Source organism: Myotis nattereri (genome assembly GCF_964212035.1).
Source record: "Myotis nattereri genome assembly, chromosome: 9".
NCBI lineage: Eukaryota > Metazoa > Chordata > Mammalia > Chiroptera > Vespertilionidae > Myotis > Myotis nattereri.
In genome coordinates, this window is record NC_138084.1 from 37,241,889 (window position 1) to 37,267,580 (window position 25,692).

Below are 25,692 nucleotides of genomic sequence, written 5' to 3' on the forward strand. Positions count from 1 at the left end.
GCTCCTGCATTGAGTGTCTGTCCCCTGGTGGTCAGTGTGCATCATAGTGACTGGTCATTCTGCCGTTTGGTCGCTGGGCTTTTATATATATATATAGATTATCCTTATTCCTTTTCTAGTAGAGTACATCTTTATTTAATAAAGTAGGAAAATAATCATTTTAGCCTTGTGAGAACAGTTTGTGTTTAAATAAGGATTTCTGGTTGAATTGGCTTTAGTGTGCACTGGATATTTTTGTAACTTTTGGATGATTATTCTTTTTTTCAGGGTGACTAGATATGATTTATTAAGAGTCTTCAAGATATGCATTGAATTAGATATCATAATTTGGGCAAAAATGTAGTGAGCAATTTGGCATTTGTTGTCATAAAATTCTACAAAGATCTTTCATATTTGACCCACCTCAGATGTTTACAGTCTCTGTTTAATTCTCTGTGCTGCAAAAGAGCATGAATACAAATATGTAAATAGATTAATGAACTAGAGCAAGCATGTCAAACTCAAAGGCTAACATGGGCCAAATAAACAAGGTTTAAGTTTATGTGGGCCGCAAAAAAAACCCAAAAACTTCAATTTTCATAGAAACGTAGCTTTATTTCGATAGAGACATGCTAAATACAAAGGACTGAAATAAATGAGTAATTGTTAACATAAAATAATAGGACATTTTAATAAAAATTAACTTTTTCTTGAACATTAACTTACCAGACACTGAATAACTGCACAAATTAATAAGCATAATGCAAATAAGTCTATTTTTCTTGTTCTTTGAAAGCAAAATATTTCCTGTTGCACACACCAAACAACTCAGTACAAGACTAGTGATGTGGCAATCTGCCGCTAAAATATTCACTGCTTGTATTAGTGGGGAGAAATGGTGCGCCTGTGCATAAGGCGCATAAGGGAAATGGATACAACACGATTATAGTTATTAGTCATGAGAAAAAGTTGTAGTTCGTTATTAATAACATAACTAGTGGCCTGGTGCATGAAATTCGTGCACTGGACAGGGGGGAGGAGGTGTCCCTCAGCCCGGCCTGCACTCTCTCCAATCTGGGACATCCCTCTATCAATCTGGGACCGCTGGCTCCTAACCACTCACCTGCCTGCCTACTTGATTGCCCCTAACCACTCTGCCTACCAGCCTGCTCACCCCCAACTGTTCCCCCCACTGGCATTCTCGTTCCCAACTGCCTCCCTCCCCCCCACCCCCCCGCTGGCCTGTTTGCCCCCCACTCCTCCCTACTGCCGGCCTGCTTGCCCCTAACTGCCTCTGCCTCACCATGGCTTTGTCCAGAAGGACATCCAGAAGGTCTCCTGGTCTAATTAGCCTATTACCCTTTTATTAGTATAGATTATGTGTAACAGGATATTGTAAAAATTAAGCTGTGAAATTTTTATTAAAATGTTTCTTATACACTGCTATATTGGCTGGGCTGCAAAAATATTCCTTGTAGGCTGCATGCGGCCCGTGGGCCATAGGCTTGACATGCTTGAACTAGAGTATTAAGAGACAGGCATGCCGCTGCCCTGACTGGGTGGCTCAGTTGATTGTTCTCCTGTGCACCAAAAGGTTGCAGATTCAGTTCCCAGTCAGGGCACATACCTAGGTTGTGGATTTGATCCCTGGTCGAGGTGTGTGCAGGAGGCAACCAATGAATGTTTCTCTCTAACATCAGTGTTTTTCTCTCTCTCTCTCTCTCTCCCCTCCTCCTGCCCCCTACGCTTCCCCTCCTCTTTTCCCCTTACCTCTCTCCCTCTCACCTCCCTCCTTCTCTCTCTTCCTTCCTTTCTCTAAAATCAATTTAAAAAATACACACACACACAGCATATCCTCTGGTGAGGATTAAAAAAAAAAGGCAAGTATGCTTGGTTTATTTTTCATTGAAGGTATCTTTTGTATTATTTTATGGTCTCACTTGTGGTCTGGTGCATGGATTCATGCACATTGAAAGGAAATTAATTAGAAGAAATATTTTAATATCGCTATTCGCCCTTTCTCTATAATAGAAGTGTCAACCAAATTCATGATTGACAATGACAGATCAAAACACACGTGTGTGATTGGCGCCAGTGAGAGCTTTATATGTATCTCACATGCACAAGTCAACTTAGCCTTTTATCTATGACTAGAGGCCTGAAGTATGAAATTTGTGCAAGGGGCTCAGCCCTCACAGCTGTGGTGGCTTGTCTCGGTCCTCGCCCCGGCTTCATCCAGAAGGACGTTTGGCTGTGACACCCTTCCAGATGACCTTCCGGATGAAGCCGGGGCTACGAAGGAAGCCCGGGTCCCGGGTGCCAGAGGGAAGCTGGTGCTGGCAGCCAGGGAAAGGAAGGCCTACTCTTGCATGAATTTCACGCATCAGGCCTCTAGTATATATAGAATAAATTGCTTAATTAGACCTGTTTTCTGATGTAGCTAAACTTTTTCCAGCCCAGTGAAGCACCCCAACTTCTCTTTCAGGTAATTGTCAGCAACACAGCAGTAAATATCAACATGAAGCAGATTATTATTGTAGATCATGCAGGGAGAGCAAACGGTAAAATATTTAACTGCAGCAGCGTTTGACTATATTCTGCACAATGAGAAACTGGAAGTCATTTTCAAGGTCCACCATTTCTTCTTTTCAGTCAGGTCAAGTTTCTAAACTTTCTAAATCTCCGTTTTCTGGCTAATAAAAAGAAAATAGGTTCCCACCAAGTCTCCTATCTTCCTACTCCAGGACTTCTGTGAGGATCAAATGAGATGAGGCATGGGAAAATGCTTCACAGACATTTGGTTAAAGGGTGAAATGTTTGCACCTGGCTATAAAGCGAGTGTATTCCTGGGCTGAAGAAACTGCAAGGAAGCTAGTCGTTGCTAGGGAGAGGAAGCCGGGCGTTGCTACGTGATGTCATTACCCAGATGGACACTTAGCATATTAGCCTTTTATATGTATAGATTTTTTTCCTGCAGTGCATTTTAGAAGTATGATATGAGCAAATAAATTTCTATTTGTGTCTTGGTTTTTGAAGTAAAGTTCTTTTTGAGATTAAGATGAGACATAACAAAGTTAAAATGGTAGGTACTAGTTAAGAGGTTAGACTGATTTGTGATACGTATACATTATAGAAAGTTGGAAAAGAACATTTTTTAACCTTAGTGTTCACATACTAGAACTCAATAAACCTTATATTGTCTTTTAGAAAACCTGCTTTAATGAACAGGTAAGAATAATTTACATTTAGTATATTAAAGCATTAACCTAAGCAATTGGTGTTTCAGCAGAGATTATGAGTTAACTGTAAATTTATAGTAAAATGCCTTGGAGATATACTTAACACTATTTGGTTGCTTAGTACTTTTTTTCAAATAGTGTAACTTCCTTTGGGCCTCTATTTACTTACCTTTAAAATAGGTAGGGTGAATCAGATTGTTGTTTCTTTTTTTTTTTTAAATACATTTTATTGATTTTTTACAGAGAGGAAGGGAGAGAGATAGAGAGTTAGAAACATCGATGAGAGAGAAACATCAATCAGCTGCCTCCTGCACATCTCCTACTGGGGATGTGCCCGCAACCCTGGTACATGCCCTTGACCGGAATCGAACCTGGGACCTCTCAGTCCGCAGGCCGATGCTCTATCCACTGAGCCAAACCGGTTTCGGCAGATTGTTGTTTCTTAAGCTTTAATGTGCATGCGGATCTCCTGGGTATCTTATTAAAGTACAGATTCTGATTTAGTAGGTCTGGAATTTTGGCCTGAGAATCTGCAGTTTCAACACGCTCACTGATGAAGTTGATTCTTGTAGTTCACAGAACATGCTTTGAGTAGGAAGGGGCTTGATGGTTTCTATTGCTTTATGTTCAACATAGAATTTAGCAAAATCTTGCTAATTCAGTTGTAACATAAACTCATAATGAGACAAAAGATAACGTGAAAGTTAAAGCTTTTGGGTTGAAAAGGAACAGTAATCTGTTTAAACCAGCACAAATAAAAAGGGAAGTTGGCCCTGGCTGGTTTGGCTCAATGGATAGAGTGTTGGCCTGTGGATCAGAGAGTCCCGGGTTCGGTTCTGATCAAGGCATGTATCTTGGTTGCAGGCTCCTCCCTGGCCTGGGCCCTGTTCAGGGCAGGAAGCAACCAATCGATGTTTTCTCTCACATCGATATTTCTCTCTGTCTTTCCCTCTCTCTTCCACTCTCTCTAAAAAGCAATGGAAAAATATTCTTGGGTGAGGATGTAAATAAATAAATAAATAAATAAATATGGAAGTTGTTCTAAGAATATAAGAGACAATCTCACTGTTATCTATGAGCAAGAAAAAATTTAGCCAGGTTTCAAGTGAAGTGGAAAGTTAAAAATCCAGTAGCTGATCTATATCTCCCATTTCTGCTCTTTGGATTTCTTTTCCAATCTCCCCTCTTATGTTTTCTGATACATGTCTTTGGCTTGCCATATTATTGACTGTGGCCTATATTGTTTGACTTCTCAGCCTCAAGACCTTGACAGCAGTATCTTTTTTTCTTAGTTTAGAATTCAGCGGTTCTCAACCTGTGGGTCGTGACCCCTTTAAATATATCCTGCATATCAGATATTTACATTATGATTCATAACAGTAGCAAAATTATAGTTATGAAGTAGCAACGAAAATAATTTTATGGTTGGGGGTCACCACAACATGAGGAACTGTATTAAAGGGTCATGGCATTAGGAAGGTTGAGAACCACTGGTTTAGATGTTTAGGAATGAATTGTTTCTACTTGGGTCAGGTATCCAACCTTGAGTGAGCTAGCCTTCTATGTTTGGGATCACATGGTAAGAATAGGGCCAATGATATTAGCCTCTTTGGAGAGGGGGGTGGACATGGGAAAGGTGCTCGTTGCCAGAGAAGGGGAGTCTTACTAGAGCAGGCAATAACATTTGCCTGATACACCTTTATAACTTTTCATGAAGAATGATTTTCTAAATTGAATAGAGTAAAAGCATACTTCATAAAAGCATGAATAAAAGTTATATAAACAGTGATTGGGTGGGGCATAGTGGTAAATCCATTCTCAGAGAACTGAAAGTAATAAATCCTAATTATAGTATACATATATTTTTTAAATCTCATGAGTGTTATCAGTATATACATGGAATAATGTATCTGCCTCTTCCCCAGTGAGTACTATTAAGGTGTACTATTGACTACTTCCAGGGAAAAACAGCCTGCTCATTCTTCTGCTTGCTGTTTCCTGGATCTCATTTCATACTTTTATCTTGCATAAAATTTTAAAGGTAACATTAAGATTAACTTGTGAGGGAATGCAAACAAATTGTCCCATTCTTGGAATTGCAGATAGAGCCACCCAGATACATTTGAGGTTCAACTATATTCTGAAGCCTTTGGTGTAAAGAGAAACATTAACCAGTTGCATTAATACAGCAATTTTCATCCGGTGTGCCATGGCAGTGCTGCAAGAATTTTTAAAACATGCAATACCTGACTATTTAGTCAGGGGCACTGACCTATTTTACCTTAGATTGTTAAAAAAAAAATAAAATGACAACAGTCAACATAATAGCTGTCTGGTATGAATGAATCAAAATCATACTTCATTTTTTGTCAGTGCCACAGAATTTTAATAATTCATTAAGGTGGGCCATGAGATTTAAAAAGTTGAAAATCACTGCATTAGCAAAATCTCTAGGTTTTTATGACAGTTGACCTAATTGCCAGGGTACCTCATTTTTCCTAAGAGGCTATTTTGCCTATGCTGTCACCTCCCAATATTTATATATGTAAAAGGCTAATATGCAAAGTGTCCCCTCTGGAGTTCGACCAGGAGACCAGGAGTTTGATTGCTCGCTATGACATGTGCTGACCATCAGGGGGCGATGCGGAATGAAGGAAAGTGCTGGCCGGCATCCAGAAGGCCACGGCCCTGATCGCCGGGCCAGGCCTGGGGACCCTACCTATGCATGAATTTCATGCACCGGGCCTCGAGTAGATAATAAAATTGAAAGTCAGTGAAAACACTTAGAGCAATACCCATTTTCCCCCTTTGGCTTATCAACAAACCAGTGCTACAAATTCTGGTGTTTTGTTTTTTGTTTTTTTATGCTTCTAAAATGGATATAGACCAGACCTGGCTGGAGTGGCTCAGTTGGTTGGGTATCGTCCCTTGCACCAAAAGATTGCCAATCTGATTCCTGGCCAGGGCACATGCCCGTGTTGGGGCTGCCAATTGATGTTTCTCTCTATCCCTCTCTCCCCCTTCCCATCTCTAAAGTCAGTAAAAACATATTTTAAAAATAAATAAATAAAAATAAAATAAAATGGATATAGGCAGAAAAGTACTATGCCTGGTTAATAACTGTACCTAAAATTTAATGTTACAGGGTTTTTTTTTGGGCAAAAGTGTGAACAGCTTTTTGGGAGTAGAGCCTTTAAGGAAATTATTTGCTGGTTTGGAATACTGTCTTCCTTTATATTTATTATAATTATAACATCTTTTTTTATTTATTTGTTTCAGAAAAAGCCTGTGCAGAAGCTGGGTCAGCAAGAATGTCACTTCTTATATTGGTGTCCATTTTCTTATCTGCGGCTTTTGTTATGTTTTTGGTATATAAAAACTTTCCTCAGCTTAGTGAGTAAGTATACTGAAAGAAACTGAAAATATCTAGACATCTGTAGATTAAAAGTTAAACTAATTTTAAGCAACAGAACTGTCAGGTGATTGTATATCAGCTCTCACGGATTGTGGCAATATTGATATTGATATTGACACTGTTATTTAAATACTTCTTGCCCTGGCTGGTAAGAGTTGGTTGAGCGTTGTCCCATGTACCAAAAGGTTGGTGGTTCGATTATTGGTCAGGGCACATGCCCTGGTTGTGGGCTTGATCTTCAGTAGGGGGCATGTAGGAAGCAGTGGATAGATGTTTCTTTCTCATTGATGTTTCTCTCTCTAAAATCAATAAAAACCTATTTTTAAAAAATTACTTCTGCCCTAGCTGGTTTGGCTCAATGAATAGAGCATCAGCCTGCGGACTGAAGGGTCCCAAGTTCGATTCTGGCCAAGGGCACATGCCTGGGTTGCAGGCTTCATCCCCAGTAGGGGGCGTGCAGGAGGCAGCCAATCAATGATTCTCATCATTAATGTTTCTATCTATCCCTCTCCCTTCCTCTCTAAAAAAAAATCAATAAAATATATATTTTTAAAAAAATGACTTCTGTCCAAATATACCTCTTGATTTTCTATGAAAGATTTTTCTAGCACTGCTCCTCTAATTAAGGTCTAATGTTTTTAATGATCTTGCATATATGTATGTGCTTATTTACCTCCTTCTCCTCTTCTCCCTTCACTTGCATACATATATACATATAAAACTAACTTAAAGTTTTGTGAAACAAGTGGTGGTTTCTGATATTTTCTAAACTATTTGGTTTATTGCATTTTATTTTTTAATGATAATAGTGATCAAGTAAGTTTATTTTACAGTCTATAATAGATATTGACCTTATTTTGAAAAATAGTGATGATCTTCTCTGCTTTCCCCTTTTTATCCATCCCTGCTTTCTCCCTTCTTACTTTTCTTTATGACCAATTTTTGTCTTCTGTTTACTCATTTCCTCATCTATTAGTTCTGTGTATCCTAGCACTTTTTCTTTTCCCTGTTTTATGGAAATAATATGGTCTCAATATGCACTTTTCACAGTGAAATGGACCTTGCAAAAGACTACTGAAATGTAGTTAGACTTTCAACCAGGGCCAGCCTGGTGTAGTAACAGATAACTGAAATGTGATTTCATAGTACCAGGAAGTTACTGTTTCCTCTAAATTCCTCACTAACAATTTCTTATGCTTGAAAATTTATAGTTAAACTTATATATTATATATTTTAATACTTTGATTTCTTGAAATGCCTTTGGGAAATAGCATGTATTATGTTAATATTAGTATGATTGAGTTTTAGATTCTGTCTGGTTTTGATCAGAGATTAGGAAATAGAGAACTGATTGAAAGAGGGAAATAATGTAGAGTATAGATCAGGGGTGGGCAAACTTTTTGACTCCAGGCCCACAATGGGTTCTTAAACTGGACCAGAGGGCCGGAACAAAAGCATGGATGGAGTGTTTGTGTGAACTAATATAAATTCAAAGTAAACATCATTACATAAAAGGGTACAGTCTTTTTTTTTTTTTTTAGTTTTATTCATTTCAAACGGGCCGGATCCGGCCCGCGGGCCGTAGTTTGCCCATGGCTGGTATAGATTAAGGTTGTCTTTGTTTTCACTCTGGTTTAAGAATAACATTACATGTATATAATAATGTGTTATTATAAACCTGTTGTTCTGCTTATTTCTTTCTATGTGTTATGTGTGTGTATAAGCATGCATGTGGCAGTGTTTAAATTTATAGTGAGAAAACCCATTTTAGTTTACCTGCTATTTTTCCTTTTTTATTTTTATTGATTTCAGGGGAAGGGAGAGGGAGAGAGGCATAGAAACATCAATGATGAGAGATAATCATTGACCGGGTGTTTCCTGCACACCCGCTAGTGGGGATGAGCCTGCAACCTGGTCATGTGCCTTGACCGGGAATCAAACCAAACCGTGACCTCCTGGTTCATGGGTTGACACTCAACCACTGAGCCACATCAGACGAGCATTTACCTGCTTTTTTTTAAAAAAAATATTTTATTGTTTGTTTTGTTTTTTACAGATAGGAAGGGAGAGGGATAGAGAGTTAGAAACATCGATGAGAGAGAAACATCAATCAGCTGCCTCCTGCACACCCCCTACTGGGGATGTGCCCGCAACCAAGGTACATGCCCTTGACTGGAATCGAACCTTGGACCCTTCAGTCCGCAGGCCGACACTCTATCCACTGAGCCAAACCGATTAGGGCTTACCTGCTATTTTTATAGGACTTAAGCAGTATTCTATCATTGTTCTGCAAGGTCAGTTACATTTTATCATGTAAACAAATGGGCACAATATACACTAAATGCAAAGGTGATTATTTGAGGCTTTTATAAGCAAGAAATTATTCAGTTCCAAGCAAGAAACCAAATATAAAGTAAAATTAATAGAAAGGGGGAAAATGTTAAAGTTTTTTGAAACTTATTTTCTAATTATAGTTGACATACAATGTTATGTTAGTTTCAGGTGTATAACAGAAAATGTTTTAAGTTTTCTGGATTCTGAGCTGAAATATTTCAGAAAGGGTACAGATTATAAATTTAATAAAATGCTTACTTAATTTCAGTTGTAATTGATTATTGACTTTAGCTTATCGTGAGGATTACCCAAAATGATGTTAAATGTGTTGTTTTTTTTTAAATGTATTTTATTGATTTTTTACAGAGAGGAAGGGAGAGAGAGATAGAGAGTTAGAAACATCGATCAGCTGCCTCCTGCACATCTCCCACTGGGGATGTGCCCGCAACCCAGGTACATGCCCTTGACCGGAATCAAACCCGGGACCCTTGAGTCCGCAGGCCGACGCTCCATCCACTGAGCCAAACTGGTTTCGGCGTTAAATGTGTTTTAAATATTGCTAACATCAGTGGTTTATTTCTTAATTCAAAATTTATACCAAAGTTGGAACAAATGCTTTAAAAAACCCATCTAGTTTGGGTCACTTTGAACTTTCATATATAGAGCACATGTCTCATATTAATTATATTAAAGCATTAAAAAAATGTATGGACTTTTAAAGTTAAAATTTATGAATTTATGCTTAATATATATCAAGGCATCATTTTGGATAAAACTTCATGTTTTGAAGTTGACTGACTGTAATGTTAATTATCTTAGCAAATTTCTGTTTTAAAATTTTTCACTTTGATTTTATTTTTTTAGAGAAGAAAGAGTGAATATGAAGGTTCCCAGAGATATGGATGATGCCAAGGCTCTAGGGAAAGTTTTATCCAAATATAAGGACACCTTTTATGTACAAGTACTTGTAGCTTATTTTGCTACATATATTTTGTATCCTTTTAACTGAAAAATGCCTTCTAGTTTTGTTCAAGATAATGGTTTTTTAAAAAATCTGCTGCTCTATTATACATAACTATTTTTTCTTTTAAAAATTATTAATGCAATATAACAATATTAAATAGAATATTGAAAAATTAAAATGCAAAAATTTCCCACTTTAATCCTATCTCTTCAACTCAATTACTATTTTTGAATATTATGTTTTATTATATTCTGCTTATTTCACTTATTATAAACATTTTCCTTCCCTCTGTATTATTTGAGATAATTATTTTATTTATGATTATTTGTTGTCTTAATTTAATTTAAATAATAACTTTGAATTAGTAGTCACCATACCATAAATTTAAAACATTCTCTTAGGTTTGAAGATACAATTTGTGTTTAATTTTTTTTTAGATGTTATGTTATGAATCTTTTTTTGTGTGATATTTTTTCTTCCATTTAATGGTTTTCTTTGTCAAAAAAAATTCTAAAAGGATAATTATTCAAAGGATATGGATTTTTTTTTTTTAAATATATTTTATTGATTTTTCACAGAGAGGAAGGGAGAGAGATAGAAAGTTAGAAGCATCGATGAGAGAGAAACATCGATCAGCTGCCTCCTGCACATCTCCCACTGGGGATGTGCCCGCAACCCAGGTACATGCCCTTGACCGGAATCGAACCCGAGACCTCTCAGTCCGCAGACCGACGCTCTATCCACTGAGCCAAACCGGTTTCGGCTGGATATGGATTTTTTTTTTTAATATATTTTTTTTACAGAGAGGAAGGGAGAGAGATAGAGAGTTAGAAACATCGATGGGAGAGAAACATCGATCAGCCGCCTCCTGCACACTCCCTACTGGGGATGTGCCCGCAACCCAGGTACATGCCCTTGACCGGAATCGAACCTGGGACCTCTCAGTCCGCAGGCCGACGCTCTATCCACTGAGCCAAACCGGTTTCGGCTGGATATGGATTTTTAAAATAGTACTTAGTATTTATTTCTTTGTTTATAGACATATATGTTATATTTTTAACTAGTCAGGAAAATAACTTTAATCTTTCTAAATATTTTCAAGTTCCTTAGGCTACTAGTGATTAATCTTCTTTTTATTAAATCTTTATTGTTGAAAGTATTACATATGTCCCCTTTTTCCCCCCCATAAGCCCCTTCTAGTCCACCCTGCCCCCTGTCCCAGGCCTTCACCACCTTATTGTCTGTGTCCATGGATTATGCATATGTGTATACAAGTTCTTTGGTTGTTCTCTTCCCACCTACCTACCCTCCCCCACTTCCCTCTGAGATTCTGCAGTCTGTGCTATGCTTCTATGTCTCTGGGTCTTTTTTGTTTATCAGTTTATTTTGTTCATTAGATTCCACATATGAGTGAGATCATGTGATACTTGTCTTTCTCTGACGGGCTTATTTTGCTAAGCATAATACTCTCCAGGTCCCTCCATGCTGTCTCAAAGGGTAGGAGATCTTTCTTTTTTTACTGCTGCATGAAATAGTGTAAATGTACCACAGCTTTTTTATCCACTCATGTACTGATGGGCACTTGGGCTGTTTCCAAATCTTAGCTATTGTATATTGTGCTGCTATGAACATAGGGTTGCATACATTCTTTCTGATTGGTATTTCGGGTTTCTTAGGACAAATTCCTAGAAAGTGTCTATTTAGACCCTTTGCCCATTTTTAAATTGGATTGTTTGTCTAACTTTTGTTAAGTTGTATGAGTTCCTTATATATTTTGGATATTAACCCTTTATCAGATGTATCATTGCTAAATATGTTCTCCCATACAGTGGGCTCCCTTTTCATTTTGTTGATGGTTTGTTTTGCTATGCAGAAGCTTTTTATTTTGATGTAGTCAGATTTGTTTATTTTCTCCTTAATTTCCCTTGCCCTAGGCAGTGGTCAGCAAACTGTGGCTCATGAGCCACATGCGGCTCTTTGGCTCCTTGAGTATGGCTCTTCTACAAAATACCGACTTCTGCGCATGGGCCACGAAGTTTTAATCGCACTGTACATGCACGCCCGCACGTGGTATTTTGTGGAAGAGCCACACTCAAGGGGCCAAAGAGCAGCAGTTTGCCGACCACTGCCCTAGGAGATGCACCCATAAACATTGCAATGAACGAGGTCTGAGATTTTGCTGCCTATAGTTTCTTCTAGGATTTTTATGGTTTCACGACTTACATTTAAGTCTTTTATCCATTTTGAGTTTATTCTTGTCTATGGTGTAAATTGGTGGTCTAGTTTCATTTTTTTTGTATGTATCTGCCCAATTTTCTCAACGCCATTTATTGAAGAGATTGTCTTGACTCTGTTGTATGTTCTTGCCTCCTTTGTAAAATATTAATTGAACATAATGGCTTGGGTCGATTTCTGGGGTTTCTGTTCTATTCCACTGATCTATATACCTGTTCTTGTGCTAGTATCAGGCTCTGTTGATTACAGTGGCTTTGTAGTATAACTTGATATCTTTTATCGTGATCCCTCCAACTTTGTTCTTCTTTCTGAAGATTGCTGCAGCTATTCAGGGTCTTTTTTGGTTCCATATAAATTTTTGGAGTATTTGTTCTAGATCTGTGAAATATGCTATTGGTATTTTAATAGGGATTGCATTGAATCTATAGATTATTTTGGGTAGTATGGACATTTTAATGATGTTAATTCTACCAATCCATGAACACTGTATATTCTTCCACTTGTTTATATATTCCTCTATCTTTTTTTCAATATCCTATAGTTTTCCAAGTACAAGTCTTTTACCTCCTTGGTTAAGTTTATTCCTCAGTATCTTAATATGTTGTTGTAGTGGTAAATGGAATTGTTTGTTTAGTTTCTCTTTCTGAGAATTCATTATTGGTGTATAAAATTGCCACCGATTTCTGAATGTTAATTTTGTATCCTGCCACGTTGCCAAATCCCTTTATTAAATCTAGTAGTTTTTTGATGGAGTCTTTAGGGTTTGCTATGTACAATATCATGTCATTTGCAAATAATACTACATATTGGAATATATATTATACATATAAAATATGTCTTAGTAACAAATACATTTACAAAAGCTTTTGCTGCTAAGGCAAACATTGCTTACTTAGTGTGCTTTGTGTAGGCCCTTTGTCATTATCTGTCCTATTTATCAGTGTAAGAGAAAAGAAATAACAATCTAAACAGCTAGAAAGTTAAGCTCGAAAGACATTCCCATGCAGAGAGAATAGCTTTATTAATACTACAAGATAAAGGACAGGGACATATTAAACCATTCTAAGAGATACAATAGGCAAAATTTAAAAGGTGATTAATTCTACAAATGACTGGTTTCTTCAACAAATACATTGGAAGAAGGAAAAATGGAAGCTATACTTAAGTGATAAAGTAAGCAATACCATGTTTGAGCATTTTTTTTTATACTGATTTAATCAAACTAGCTGTAAAAGAAAAAAATTATGAGGTCTTTGGGAAATCTGAATACAGACTAAATAGATATTCAGGATAGTAAGGAATTATAGTAAGAAATCTCTGGAAGTCTGACAGCGGTATTATAGTTATGGTAAAAAGAGAAGGAATCCTTATCCTAAAGTATTATAGTAGTTGCACTGAATTGATATGTCTCGGATTTTCTTCAAAATAATCCAGTGTAAGGGAAAAAGACAAATTAAGATTGGTTGAGTGTTAATTGTTGAATCTGTGCATAGGAATATAGGGCATCATCATACTAATTTCTATACTTTCATATGTTTGAAACTTTTCCATCAGGTTCTAAAGAACCCTGTAATAAATAAATTGATAAAATTTATTTTTAATGGAGGCATCCAGTTGATAGATAGAAAATTTGAGACTTGTCTTTGATTAGCAAGATTGAATCAAGATAGAGAATTCAGAGTTATCAACATATATGGCCATATACTTGAAACCATGCAAATCACTGAATTTATTGAAGGAAAGGGAGAGAAGAGTATGGTCAACAGAATGGTAGAAAAATCTTAAGAGTTGAGGGTGAGAAGAAGAAAAAAGCTAGAGATGTAATGATCTGTAATGTAGAAGAAAAGTGCTTTTTTTTTTTTTTTTTTTTAAATGAGAGAGGATGTTTAATCCTGTTCAGGAATTGCTAAAAAATGAGAAAAGTCATTTATTTTGGCCAGGAGGAAGTTTCAATGGAGTGGTGGATGGGTAAGCCAGGTTGTAAGGGAAGAGGAGAGAATGTCTTGCAAGGAAGAAAGATGAGAATCGGCAGTAATTGGGTAGGATAACCTTGGTCAAGGAAAGCCTAGATTTTCTTTATAGGCATCTGAGTAGTTTTAAACAGGGCAGCTCCTGTGGAAGAACAAGAGGTTTAAGAAACACATGAGGAGGAAGAAGATTCATGTTTCATGTTTCAATGAAAACATGAGTAAAGTGGAAACTAGAGAAAGAAGGAGAAGGAGTCTTTATGGATGAAGACAGAAATTTTCAAGTAGGAAGGAGAGATGTTGAGGGAGTTCACTCAGTTTGACCTTGTAAGTAAATCATGTGAGGGCTTAAAAAGGGGTCCAAGCCCAAACTGGCAACTAAAGGAAAAAACATAATTGTTTTTAAAATAAGATTTGTGACTTTTATTATATTTTGTAACCCTTATCTTTTTTCTAGATTAATGAATTTAGGCAAACGTGTATAAGTTAAATTACAAATAAGGAATTATATCTTATATGTACCTAGATTTCCACAGAAATCATATTTCCTGAAAATATTTTGGAGTAAGTGCAGTGCATTAGAGAAGCATATTTACAAGATTACTGGACACTGGGACGGTGGGGGCTTGCGGGGGGGGGGGAATGCCTGCGGGGGGGGGGGGCGTCAACTGGGGAAAAAGGAGACATACGTAAAACTTAAGACAATTAAAAAAATAATAAAAATAATGAACAAAAAAAAGATTACTGGAGACCTCTTTTGTTCTTTTTTCTTTTCCTCCTCTTTTTTTGTTTGTTTTTTGCCAATGCCTGATTCCTGGCTTGTATTAGTGAACTTCGAGATAAAGGCATTACAACTGAGAAGTCATATATTTTTTAAACTTTTGGATATAATTTTACTTTATTTTTAATACTGAAATGTGGATGTAATCTTATTAACATGATTACTTATGTACTGATATTTTTTCCAGAAATGTTGGCTATGTCTTGAAAATTCCACTTAATTATGTTTTAATCCTTAACTTAAAAGTTAACAGCTTGCAAACGTTTGCTATTCCAGGTTCTATATTTCTCAGTATACTCTCAGGGTTTCTTTATCCATTTCCACTGGCCTTATTTCTTGTTTGTTTGGTAAGTATATTAAATCAAATTGGAAAACTATAAAGAACAGCTTAAAATAGAATGAGGAGGAGGACGAGTAGGATGGCATTACTAGTCCCACTTATTTATATAAACATAAACTCATTAGTTTTAAGAGGAGTTTAATGTTAATTTGTTAAGTCCCTCCATAAGGATGTGTTATGTTAGATTAACTTAGGTTCTTTTTTTTCCTCGAACTGGGGTATCATAGACTTGATTGCATTTATAGGCTCTCTTTTAATCTTTTCTTCTATTGCAGTGTTTCTCAACCTTGGCTGCACATTAGAATCACCTGGGTGGGAATCTTTTTATTTTTATTTTTAAATATATATCTTTATTGATTTTAGAGAGGAAAGGAGAGGGAGAGAGAGATAGAAACATCAATGATGAGAGAGAATCATTGATTGGCTGCCTCCTGCACACCCCCTACTGGGGATTGAGCCCACAACCTGGGCATATGCCCTTGGCCGGAATCAAACCTGGGATCCTTCAGTCCGCAGGCCGACGCTCTATCCACTGAGCCAAACTGGCTAGGGCTGGGTGGGAATCTTTTTAAAATTCTGATTTCTGGGCCTCATTCCAGGGCCCAGAAATCAGGATTTTAAAAAGATTCCCAGGTGATTCTAATGTGCAGCCAAGGTTGAGAACCACTGTTCTATTGTATTTTGTAATTTAAATAGTCCAAGAGTATTGATTGACGCAATGAGTTAAGTCCCAGAGCTGGGGATGGTGTTTTCAAGCAAAGCAATTGAAAGAAAAACATGGGCTCTTGAAGTTTTATTCTTAGGCTAAAGGCTAACATTAACTATTCGATATAGTCACTAAATTTAATCGTAAGTGTCAGTTAGTTTTAGCTGATCTTAATTTAGTTATACTTTGGTCTGAGAAAGGACTCGATCAAATGGGTTCTTGCTCTCTGCACAAGAGATGGCGTGCAGAGTATCTTTCCCAGCCCCAAAAGAAGTAAAGTAGTTCAGCATTTCCTTAGGTGATTATATCCATATGAATAACTACAAAATGCTCATGGCTTCTTATTGTTTTCTAGTGTTCTGGACTTGGTGCCTCATTCTGCTATATGCTCTCCTATTTAGTTGGGAGACCAGTTGTATACAAATATCTAACAGAGAAAGCAGTAAAATGGTCACAGCAGGTAAACATGTGTTTTTAAATTATTTAATGTAAGTCTTTGGCTAATTGGGAGGTCAATATATAGTCCTTACATAAATTAACTCCAACTCAAGGCTTTAATAAAAATGATCTTTTGGCCAACATAAAATCAAGTGGGAAGCAAATGATAAATGTTAATAATTTCAAAGACAAAGTTTTTGTACCCATAACAGTAATTTTAATTCTTCATTTCTAGTAAGTTCAGTTAGAGCAGAGAAGTCAAAATGTCAGTGTAAAGGCAACCACATATTTAGATGCTTCACCTGTTTTGTGTTGATGTAGTTATGTTGTCAGTGAAAAACTTGTAATGAAAAACTCCTCTAATGCATTTCACCTGTGGGAACAACTGTTACCTTTTTATGTATATACTAGAGGCCTGGTGCACGGATTTGTGCACCAGCGGGGTCCCTTGGCGTGGCCTGCGCCCTCTCACAATCCAGGATCCCTTGGGGGATGTCAGACTGCTGGTTTCAGCCTGATCCCTGCAGGCCAGGCCAAGGGACCTCACCGGTGCACAAATCCGTGCATCGGGCCTCTAATATGCATATAAGATCTTTGGTTAATCTCTTCCTGCCCTCCCCCCTTTCCCTCTGAGATTCATCAGTCGGTTCCATGTTTCCATGCCTGTGCATTGAGCATCTGCCCCCTGGTGGTCAGTGTGCGTCATAGCTACCGGTTGAACGGTCGAGTGGTCGAACCGTTGCTTAGGCTTTTTTTTTTTTTTTTATTGACTTTTTCTTTTTTTTTTTTTACAGAGAAGAAGGGAGAGGGATAGAGAGTTAGAAACATCCATGAGAGAGAAACATTGATCAGCTGCCTCCTGCACATCCCCTACTGGGAATGTGCCCGCAACCAAGATAAATGCCCTTGGCCGGAATCGAACCTGGGACCTTTCAGTTCACAGGCCGACGTTCTATCCACTGAGCCAAACCAGTTAGGGCTGCTTAGGCTTTTATATATATTGATATATTTCATTGATTTCAGAGAGGAAGTAAGAGGGAGAGAGAGAAAGAAATACCAATGCTGAGAGAGAATCATTGATTGACTGCCTCCTGCATGCCCCTCACGGGCTTGAGCCTGCAACCCAGACATATGCCCTGACAACCGTGACCTCCTAGTTCATAGGTTGATGCTCATCCACTGAGCTGCACTGGTCTGACACAACTGTTATCTTTAGTCAGGGTCTCTGCAAAGACTAGCAATATAATGTAAGCTATACTATACAGAAAAATCTAACATAGTATTGCTAAGAAAATTCTATTTTTATAAAGAATCAGAAGAAACACTTAACTCTCAGAGGAATTTTATAGATTACCTTTGCCTTATTCCTTTGTTTTATGATTAGCATATTAACAGAAATTAAGCATTTGACCTAGAATCAAACATTTATTTACTTGTAAAGCAAGGTGCAGAATCTCAGATCTCTAGACTTTTAGTCCAGTGCTCTTCTCACTTTACCACATATGTACTGGATATTAAAATTAATTTACATGTGGTCCTGGCTAGATGGCTCAGTTGTTTAGAACATCATACTGATAGACACCAAAGTTGTGGGTTTGATCCCCCGTTAGGGCACATTTAAGAAGCAACCAATGAGGCGCCCTTAGCCGGTTTGGCGTAGGGTATGTCAGCCTGCAGACTGAAGGGTCCTGGGTTCGATTCCGGTCAAGGGCACATGCTTGGGTTGTGTGCTTGATCCCCAGTTGGGGGCGTGTAGGAGACAGCCGATCAGTGATTCTCTCTCATCATTGATGTTTCTGTCTCTCTACCCTTCTCCTTTCTTCTCTGAAATCAATAAAGATATATTTTAAAAAAGAAGCAACCAATGAGTGCATAAATAAGTAGAACAACAAATAAATGTCTCTCTTGCTCTCAAAATAAATAAAATAAAATTATTTTACATATATTTTTGGAATACCTATTTATTTTTCATAAGTAAGCTTGTTAGTCAAAGGAAGTATTAACTAATGTAATCATTGCCTATATTTAATTGGTTAAATATTTCCATATACTTTAATCTCATTTATTTTTATTTATTTTTAAAATATTTTTATTGATTTCAGAGAGGAAGGAGAGGCAGATAGAGAAAGAAACATCAATGATGAGAGAGAATCATCGATTGGCTGCCTCCTGCATGCCAATGGTAAAATAAAGATCAGAAATTTTTAAAAATTGAAGGCTGGTGCCCTGACCAGTTTGGCTCAGTAGCTAGAGCGTTGGCCTGTGGACTGAAGAGTCCCTGGTTCGATTCCGGTCAAGGGCATGTACCTTGGTTGCAGGCACATCCCCAGTAGGGGGTGTGCAGGAGGCAGCTGATCGATGTTTCTCTCTGATGGATGTTTCTAACTCTCTATCCCTCTCCCTTCCTCTCTGTAAAAAATCAATAAAATAAAAAAAATAAAAAAATCAATAAAATATATTTTTTTAAAAATTGAAGGCTGGGTATGCTGATGTGTTATATTAGCCCTTTACATTATAGGAAGTTAAAGGCATTGAAAAGTTGATTACTTGATGTGTTTCTTATATCTAGTCATAAGTTTAATTTTGCCATTTTAGGTTTAAAATGTCATTGTTGAGCCATCATTATCTAGGTTGGTATAGAACCATCTTTAGTACCATTAAGCTTTAAGCACAATTTAAAAAACCTCTCATCCCAAGTTAATTTAGCTCTGGTAGTGAGCATTTGATAAGTAGTTCATTGTCATTTTCAAGCTCCCTTTTGATTATTGCTATTGGATAAACTCTGAACAATCAAGGATGAGAATTTGAAATAAGGTATTTTATATTAAGCACATTGTTTTCAAGATTGACTTTATCTTGATCCCAGTTCTTTTCTTTCTTGACAGGTTGAACGTCATAGAGAACATCTCATTAACTACATTATATTTTTGAGAATAACACCATTTCTGCCTAATTGGTTTATTAATATTACATCTCCTGTGATAAATGTGCCATTGAAAGTTTTTTTTATTGGCACTTTTCTAGGTAAGGTCTCTGGTTCACTCTGTATTAGAACTCATTGTGTACATATCTAGCAGTGTCCAGCTGGGATGGATTTCATGCTTTGCAGACATGCCAGGACAGTGGCACAGTGCCTGGCCTATGTAAACAGATACTCAGAAATGTTGGTTGGATTGTCTTAATTTAAGTATTTTTGTGTTGCTTCTTTTAAAGAGGAGCATTCTCTATGGATATTTTTTTAATCATGCAAGATTACTAGTAAGCAGGATTTTTAAACTCCATTTTCTCCTTCAGTGGAGAGAAAAAAAGTGCCTCTTTTGAATAATTTTCTCCTTTGTCCTCTAATCAGGCACTGAAATATTGAACTTTCAGTAAAGAATTGATCCTATTTTTTATTTTATTGAAATCAATATTTATTATGGGCATTACCAAAAGTGTGTGGGAAGCAAGGATTAACACATATATTGCTTTCAAGGAGCTGCACTTAATTTTGAAATTAATCAGTGGACATAAAGATTCATTTGTATATTTTATGAATTCTAATGGTTCTTTAGCAAGAGCATTCTGCTTTTCTTTCAAATTTAAGTTGAATTGTTTCACTACCAACAAAAGGAGCAGATTCCTCATGTAATGAGTATTCATTTAAGTTAATACATGCGAGAATAGATCTTTTTGAAAAAAAAAATCAAAATCAATTTTTATTACTACTTCAAAAATTTATTGTCAAACTTAAAAAATATCACGGTTAATTTGGGATTTTGTAAATTAATGTTAACGTTTATGGAATCAAAAGAGAATTTTTGTCCATATTTTCTTACTTTACAGATTAAATACCTAGAGATTTAGCTAACTTCAGCTTTGGCTGAATTAATTTTTTTGGTTCTGCTTTTTTTATTTATTATAATTTTTATTTTCTTAATTGAATTTTAGAGAGAGAGAAAAGGAGAGGGAGAGAGAGAGAGAGAAAGAAACATCAGTGTGAGAAAGAAACATCAATCTGCTGCCTTTAGCATGGCCCGTACTGGGTATTGAGCCCACAACCCAGGCACGTGTCCTGACCTAAAATTGAACCAGCAACCTTTCAATGCATGGGACGACCAGCTGAGCCACACTGGCCAGGGCATTCGGTTCTGGTTTTTAATGAAATATGATCTTTTGTGTATGCTCTTGTATAAATTCTTTTTACTTGTATTTTGAGTCTCATTTCATTTCTGAGTATCCTACCATTTTATTTTATTTTAAGTATATTCTGTCAAGGGTGAATGACAATTTACTCAGTCTTATTTTTGAATATTTAGATTATTTCCAGATTTTTATTATTATAATGCTTTGATGAACATCCTTGAGATTAGACCTTTGCTCATATACATTATTTGCGAAAGTTGAAATTGCTGGATCAGAGCACATTCTTTTTTTTTTTTTTTAATATATATTTTATTGATTTTTTACAGAGAGGAAGGGAGAGGTAGAGAGTTAGAAACATCAATGAGAGAGAAACATCGATCAGCTGCCTCCTGCACACCCTCCACTGGGGATGTGCCCGCAACCAAGGTACATGCCTTTGACGGGAATCGAACCTGTGGCCCTTCAGGCCCCAGGCTGATGCTCTATCCACTGAGCCAAACCAGCCACGGCAGCACATTCTTTTTTTAAGGTTGTTCATAATTGTAAAATTTTTCTGGAAACTTCTCTTGGGTTCTTATATTTATTTTCTTAAAAAGTGATTATGAAAATTTTAATCCTTTATATGGAAATAAACTTAAGGGACTTCAAGTTAAAAATTTCCAAAATGGAGGTTGCTATATTCTTAAAAGATAATTAATACATGCAGAAAATTATAATGTTAAAAGATGAACTACTGATGGTTTTTATTGGTTTTGTTTGTTTTTTTAGGTGTTGCACCTCCCTCTTTTATAGCCATTAAGGCAGGAACAACACTGTACCAGCTTACAACAGCAGGGGAAGCTGTTTCCTGGAACTCAGTATTTGTCCTAATGATTTTGGCTCTTCTTTCTATACTGCCAGCCATCTTCCAAAAAAAACTAAAGCAGAAATTTGAGTGAAAAATCATCCTAGGTTTTAGTTTTCCTATCATCATCACCATCATCATCTCAGGACTGGCAGGTTTATGTGTTCAAATCACCTCTTCAGTAATTGAAACAAGGAATTTGTAAAATAAGATTCCCTATTAAATAGTTAAAATAATGCATTTAAGTGGCAAAGGAGAGTAGAAAGAATGGAAATTGATATACCATGAAAAGTGCTGTCGGTAGTTATGATAGCCATCTTCTAAATTACTTTATTCTAAGAGTAGCTATAACAACTTAAAACCAGCATTAGTAGGAAATTTTTGACCAATTGGTTAATTTAATTTATTCATGAACTGGCTATAAATACTTATCCTGGGCTTGATATTTTAATATTTTTCTTTTTTATCCCTTACTAATAAAGTAGATATACAAAAGCAAAAATTCTGCATTTTAAAAAATAGTATTGTAGTTCTGGCTAATATCAACCGTCTTTCAGAGCATAAACTTAAAGCCAGTATTTAAAAGAGATTTACATCTTCCTCTTACCTTTGAGGTAATGGATTTGTTTAGAAGTTGCATCTTAGTGTACTACTGAATTGGGAAAGGATATCAAGTTATATCTATTTAGTGAATTTTATTTTATTTTTTTCTGTTCCAGATTATCATGGATTCGTTTGAAATGTAAAATTCTGACCAATATATTTTCATCTTCTTTTTCTAGCTTTCACAGTATTTCCATTGTGCATATACAAAATGGTGATTACATGATAATTGTATCATTTTTATGTTGATAATTTATATTCAGATAAAATTTTGTTACACAGTTCCCTCTTACTATCTCAAAAGGGGATCAAAAAAGCAAACATTTAACATGCAGGTTTTAGATGTTATATTAATTATATTACCTTATATTTTGAAACAGTGACAGCATAACACTTAAGTGGTTAAATATAGTTTATTTGTTCCAATGACTATGAAATTTACTTAATTTATTTATTAGTCTGGTCGTTAACATCTGTATTATGTAATTATCCTTTTTTATGCATGATATACTTATAAGAATGCCTTGTTTCATTTCTATTAATGCCTCTTTTGTTTGGGGCTACTTTTGGTTAATGCAATTTCCCAATTTAGTGTTTGTACTTTTTATAACTCAAAATATAATTAACTTCTCACATGGTAACTACTATATTTAAATGAAACAGCTTTTTGCTGCTTGCTTAATGGTAATACACTTGATTCTAGGACATAACTGATCTAAAGTAAAGTACTCTGTCAGTTTTACCTTCAATTAAGACTGTCATGTTGAAAAGTACTATAACTGTGGGAGAAATCCTTGTATGTTTTTATTGTGAGAGGTATGATCATCCTCAGAGCCTGTTTCTACTACATAATGTGGACTGATTTATTATTTTTTCTATCACAGTATTAACAAATGGATTTATTGTAAATACAAAGAAAATATATTGATTAATATACTATTCTTATGTCACCTGGCCTTTGTGTGAAATTATTTATTATTATACCTAGCAAGGTTTTCTTCCTTTCTTATTGACCAGAGACTGAGTGATAAGCTTTTGTTATTTTTACATGTGAATTTAAAACATAATATTTTGAACAAAGGTCACTAAATATTACTCTATAAAATGTAATTGAATAAATTTTTGTCAGACTTTTTAGAATAGGTCTCACTATTCACTCCATTGTGTATATATTGTACTTACTCTATTCTCAGAGTATTTTCTCTATCCTTATCATTGATTCTTTCCCTTTGCTGTTTTTTTTTTCTGTTAGAAAACTGTAACTGTTACTCGAAGTAGGGTATTTTTTCTCTCAAGAGAATAGCCAACCTTCCTAGATTCATCATCATTGACTGCCAAGAAAGAATCCTGTAGCAGGCTATATACTCTAAATGCCGTTGGTGCCCATATTCATAGATTCACATAGTTGGCCTGATGCCAGATGTAGATTTAAGCTTCAGCCACATCTTGAAGACAGTTACATGTAATAACCACAGAGAGTAAGTATGTGTAGTGAGGAGGCCTACAAGCTAACTATGAAATTGACATACTGACTAAGTGAGACTGTACCCCTCTTAATAACCCCTCTCTGGAATTCTATTACCTTGAGTGTAATATTTCTAAGATACTTAATAAATGCAAACTAAAATAAATTATACTGAAAAGATTAAATTTGGTATTTTTTTTCATGCTTAGTATTTGTATTAAAACATCTTTCATCAAATAAAAATCTATTCTCTTGAAATTCTGATGTGCATTTTCAATAACAAAGAAAATTTTTAAAACCTTAAATTTTGCTCTCAGTCAGATGGCCCGGGAGACGATTCTGACTGACATCACCATGGCCGCCCAAGGAGGACCCCAAGTTCTTTCAAACTTGTATTGGTTGGTGACGGTGGGACTGGGAAGACGACCTTCGTGAAACGTCACCTGACGGGTGAATTTGAGAAGAAGTATGTAGCCACCCTGCGTGTGGAAGTGCACCCCCTCGTGTTCCACACCAACCGAGGGCCCATCAAGTTCAACATGCTGGACACTGCCGGCCAGGAGAAGTTCGGGGGACTGCGAGACTGCTACTACATCCAAGCCCAGTGTGCCATTATAATGTTTGATGTAACTTCGAAAGTTACTTACAAGAATGTGCCTAACTGGCAGAGAGATCTGGTGCGCGCGTGTGTGAGAACATCCCCATTGTCTTGTGTGACAACAAAGTGGACACCAAGGACAGGAAAGTGACGGCAAAATCAATTGTCTTCCACCGTAAAAAGGACCCTCAGTACTACGACATTTCTGCCAAAAGTAACTACAACTTTGAAAAGCCCTTCCTCTGGCTTGCTAGAAAACTAATTGGAGACCCTAACTTGGAGTTCGTCGCCATGCCTGCTCTTCCCCCACCAGAGGTTGTCATGGCCCAGCGCTGGCAGCACAGTATGAGCATGATCTAGAGCAGTGATGGCGAACCTATGACGCGTGTCAGAGGTGACACGCGAACTCATTTTTTTGGTTGATTTTTCTTTGTTAAATGGCATTTAAATATATAAAATAAATAGCAAAAATATAAGTCTTTGTTTTACTATGGTTGCAAATATCAAAAAATTTCTATATGTGACACGGAACCAGAGTTAAGTTAGGGTTTTTCAAAATGCTGACACGCCGAGCTCAAAAGGTTCGCCATCACTGATCTAGAGGTTGCTCAGACCACGGCGCTCCCAGACGAGGATGACAACTTGTGAGAGGGAAGCTGGAGCCCAGCGTCAGGCAACTGTCCTGTGATGTCAGTGGTGCCGCGTGTTTGCCACTTTGTTATATAGCTAATCAGAACCTGTGCTTGATCCTTGGGATGCTGAAAGATGAATGGGCTTTGGAGAGAATGTGGCAGTTAAAAATACCTTCACTTTTTGGACCTGCATATTTAGCTGTTTTGGAATGCAGTTGTGTCCTTATTGAGTTTCAACTATAAGAAAGCTGCAGTTGCATCACAATACTCAGTGGTGAAACCTTGTTTGTTACTGTCATTCCCATTCTTTTTCGTTTAGAACCCGAATAAAGTTGTATTTCAAATTTTAAAAAACCTGAAATTTTTTTATAGTTGACTTTAAAAAAAAATAGTTTGTGTATTTTTTAATATATTGATTTCAGAGAGGAAGGGCGAGGGAGAGAGAGATAGAAACATCAATGATGAGAGAGAGCCATTGATCGACTGCCTCCTGCATGTGCCCTTAACTGGAATCAAACCTGGGACCCTTCAGTCTGCAGGCCGACACTCTGTCCACTGAGCCAAAACGGCTAGGGCTATAGTTGACTTTTGAGAACCTTAAAGAAATGTAATGTTCTCTTTGGCTTTTAGAAAATGGGCAGAATAAATTAAAAGGGCTGAAGCTTTCCTGGTGTGTAAATGATCATTCATTGATTGTCAATTAGATGTGTAAAAGGTGCTAATGCAGTAAAGAAAAGACTCATTTAATTTATGAACACTGACACACACACACACACACATATATATATATATGTATGTATGTATATATACATACATATATATATATATATATATATATATATATATATATCTCCTATATAATAAAAGGCTAATATGCAAATTGTCCCCTCAGGCGTTCAACTGCTCCTTATGATGTGTGCTTACCACCAGGGGGTGGCACGGAACAAAGGAAGGCCCTGATCGCCAGCCAGGCCTAGGGACCCTACCCATGCCAGAATTTGTGCACCAGGCCTCTAGTGTGTGTGTG

At 36.7% G+C, this 25,692-nt stretch overlaps 1 protein-coding gene and 1 pseudogene across 2 annotated transcripts in view; both read left to right on the top strand.

Annotated features, from left to right (window-relative positions):
- The window catches only part of TMEM41B (transmembrane protein 41B), a 30,701-nt gene extending 7,776 nt beyond the window's left edge, over nt 1–22,925 (top strand). Inside the window, exons 2-7 of the mRNA XM_081098902.1 lie at nt 6,498–6,615; nt 9,832–9,960; nt 15,168–15,261; nt 16,316–16,420; nt 19,284–19,422; nt 21,292–22,925. Coding sequence (XP_080955028.1) covers nt 6,498–6,615; nt 9,832–9,960; nt 15,168–15,261; nt 16,316–16,420; nt 19,284–19,422; nt 21,292–21,461 — 755 coding nt within the window. The 3' untranslated portion in view covers nt 21,462–22,925. The remainder of the gene's footprint in view (nt 1–6,497; nt 6,616–9,831; nt 9,961–15,167; nt 15,262–16,315; nt 16,421–19,283; nt 19,423–21,291) is intronic.
- Nucleotides 22,926–23,632: 707 nt separating this feature from the next.
- LOC308524451 (GTP-binding nuclear protein Ran-like) lies at nt 23,633–24,496 on the top strand (annotated as a pseudogene). Its single transcript has one exon. The product of its transcript is annotated as a GTP-binding nuclear protein Ran-like (transcript).
- Nucleotides 24,497–25,692: the final 1,196 nt, after the last annotated feature.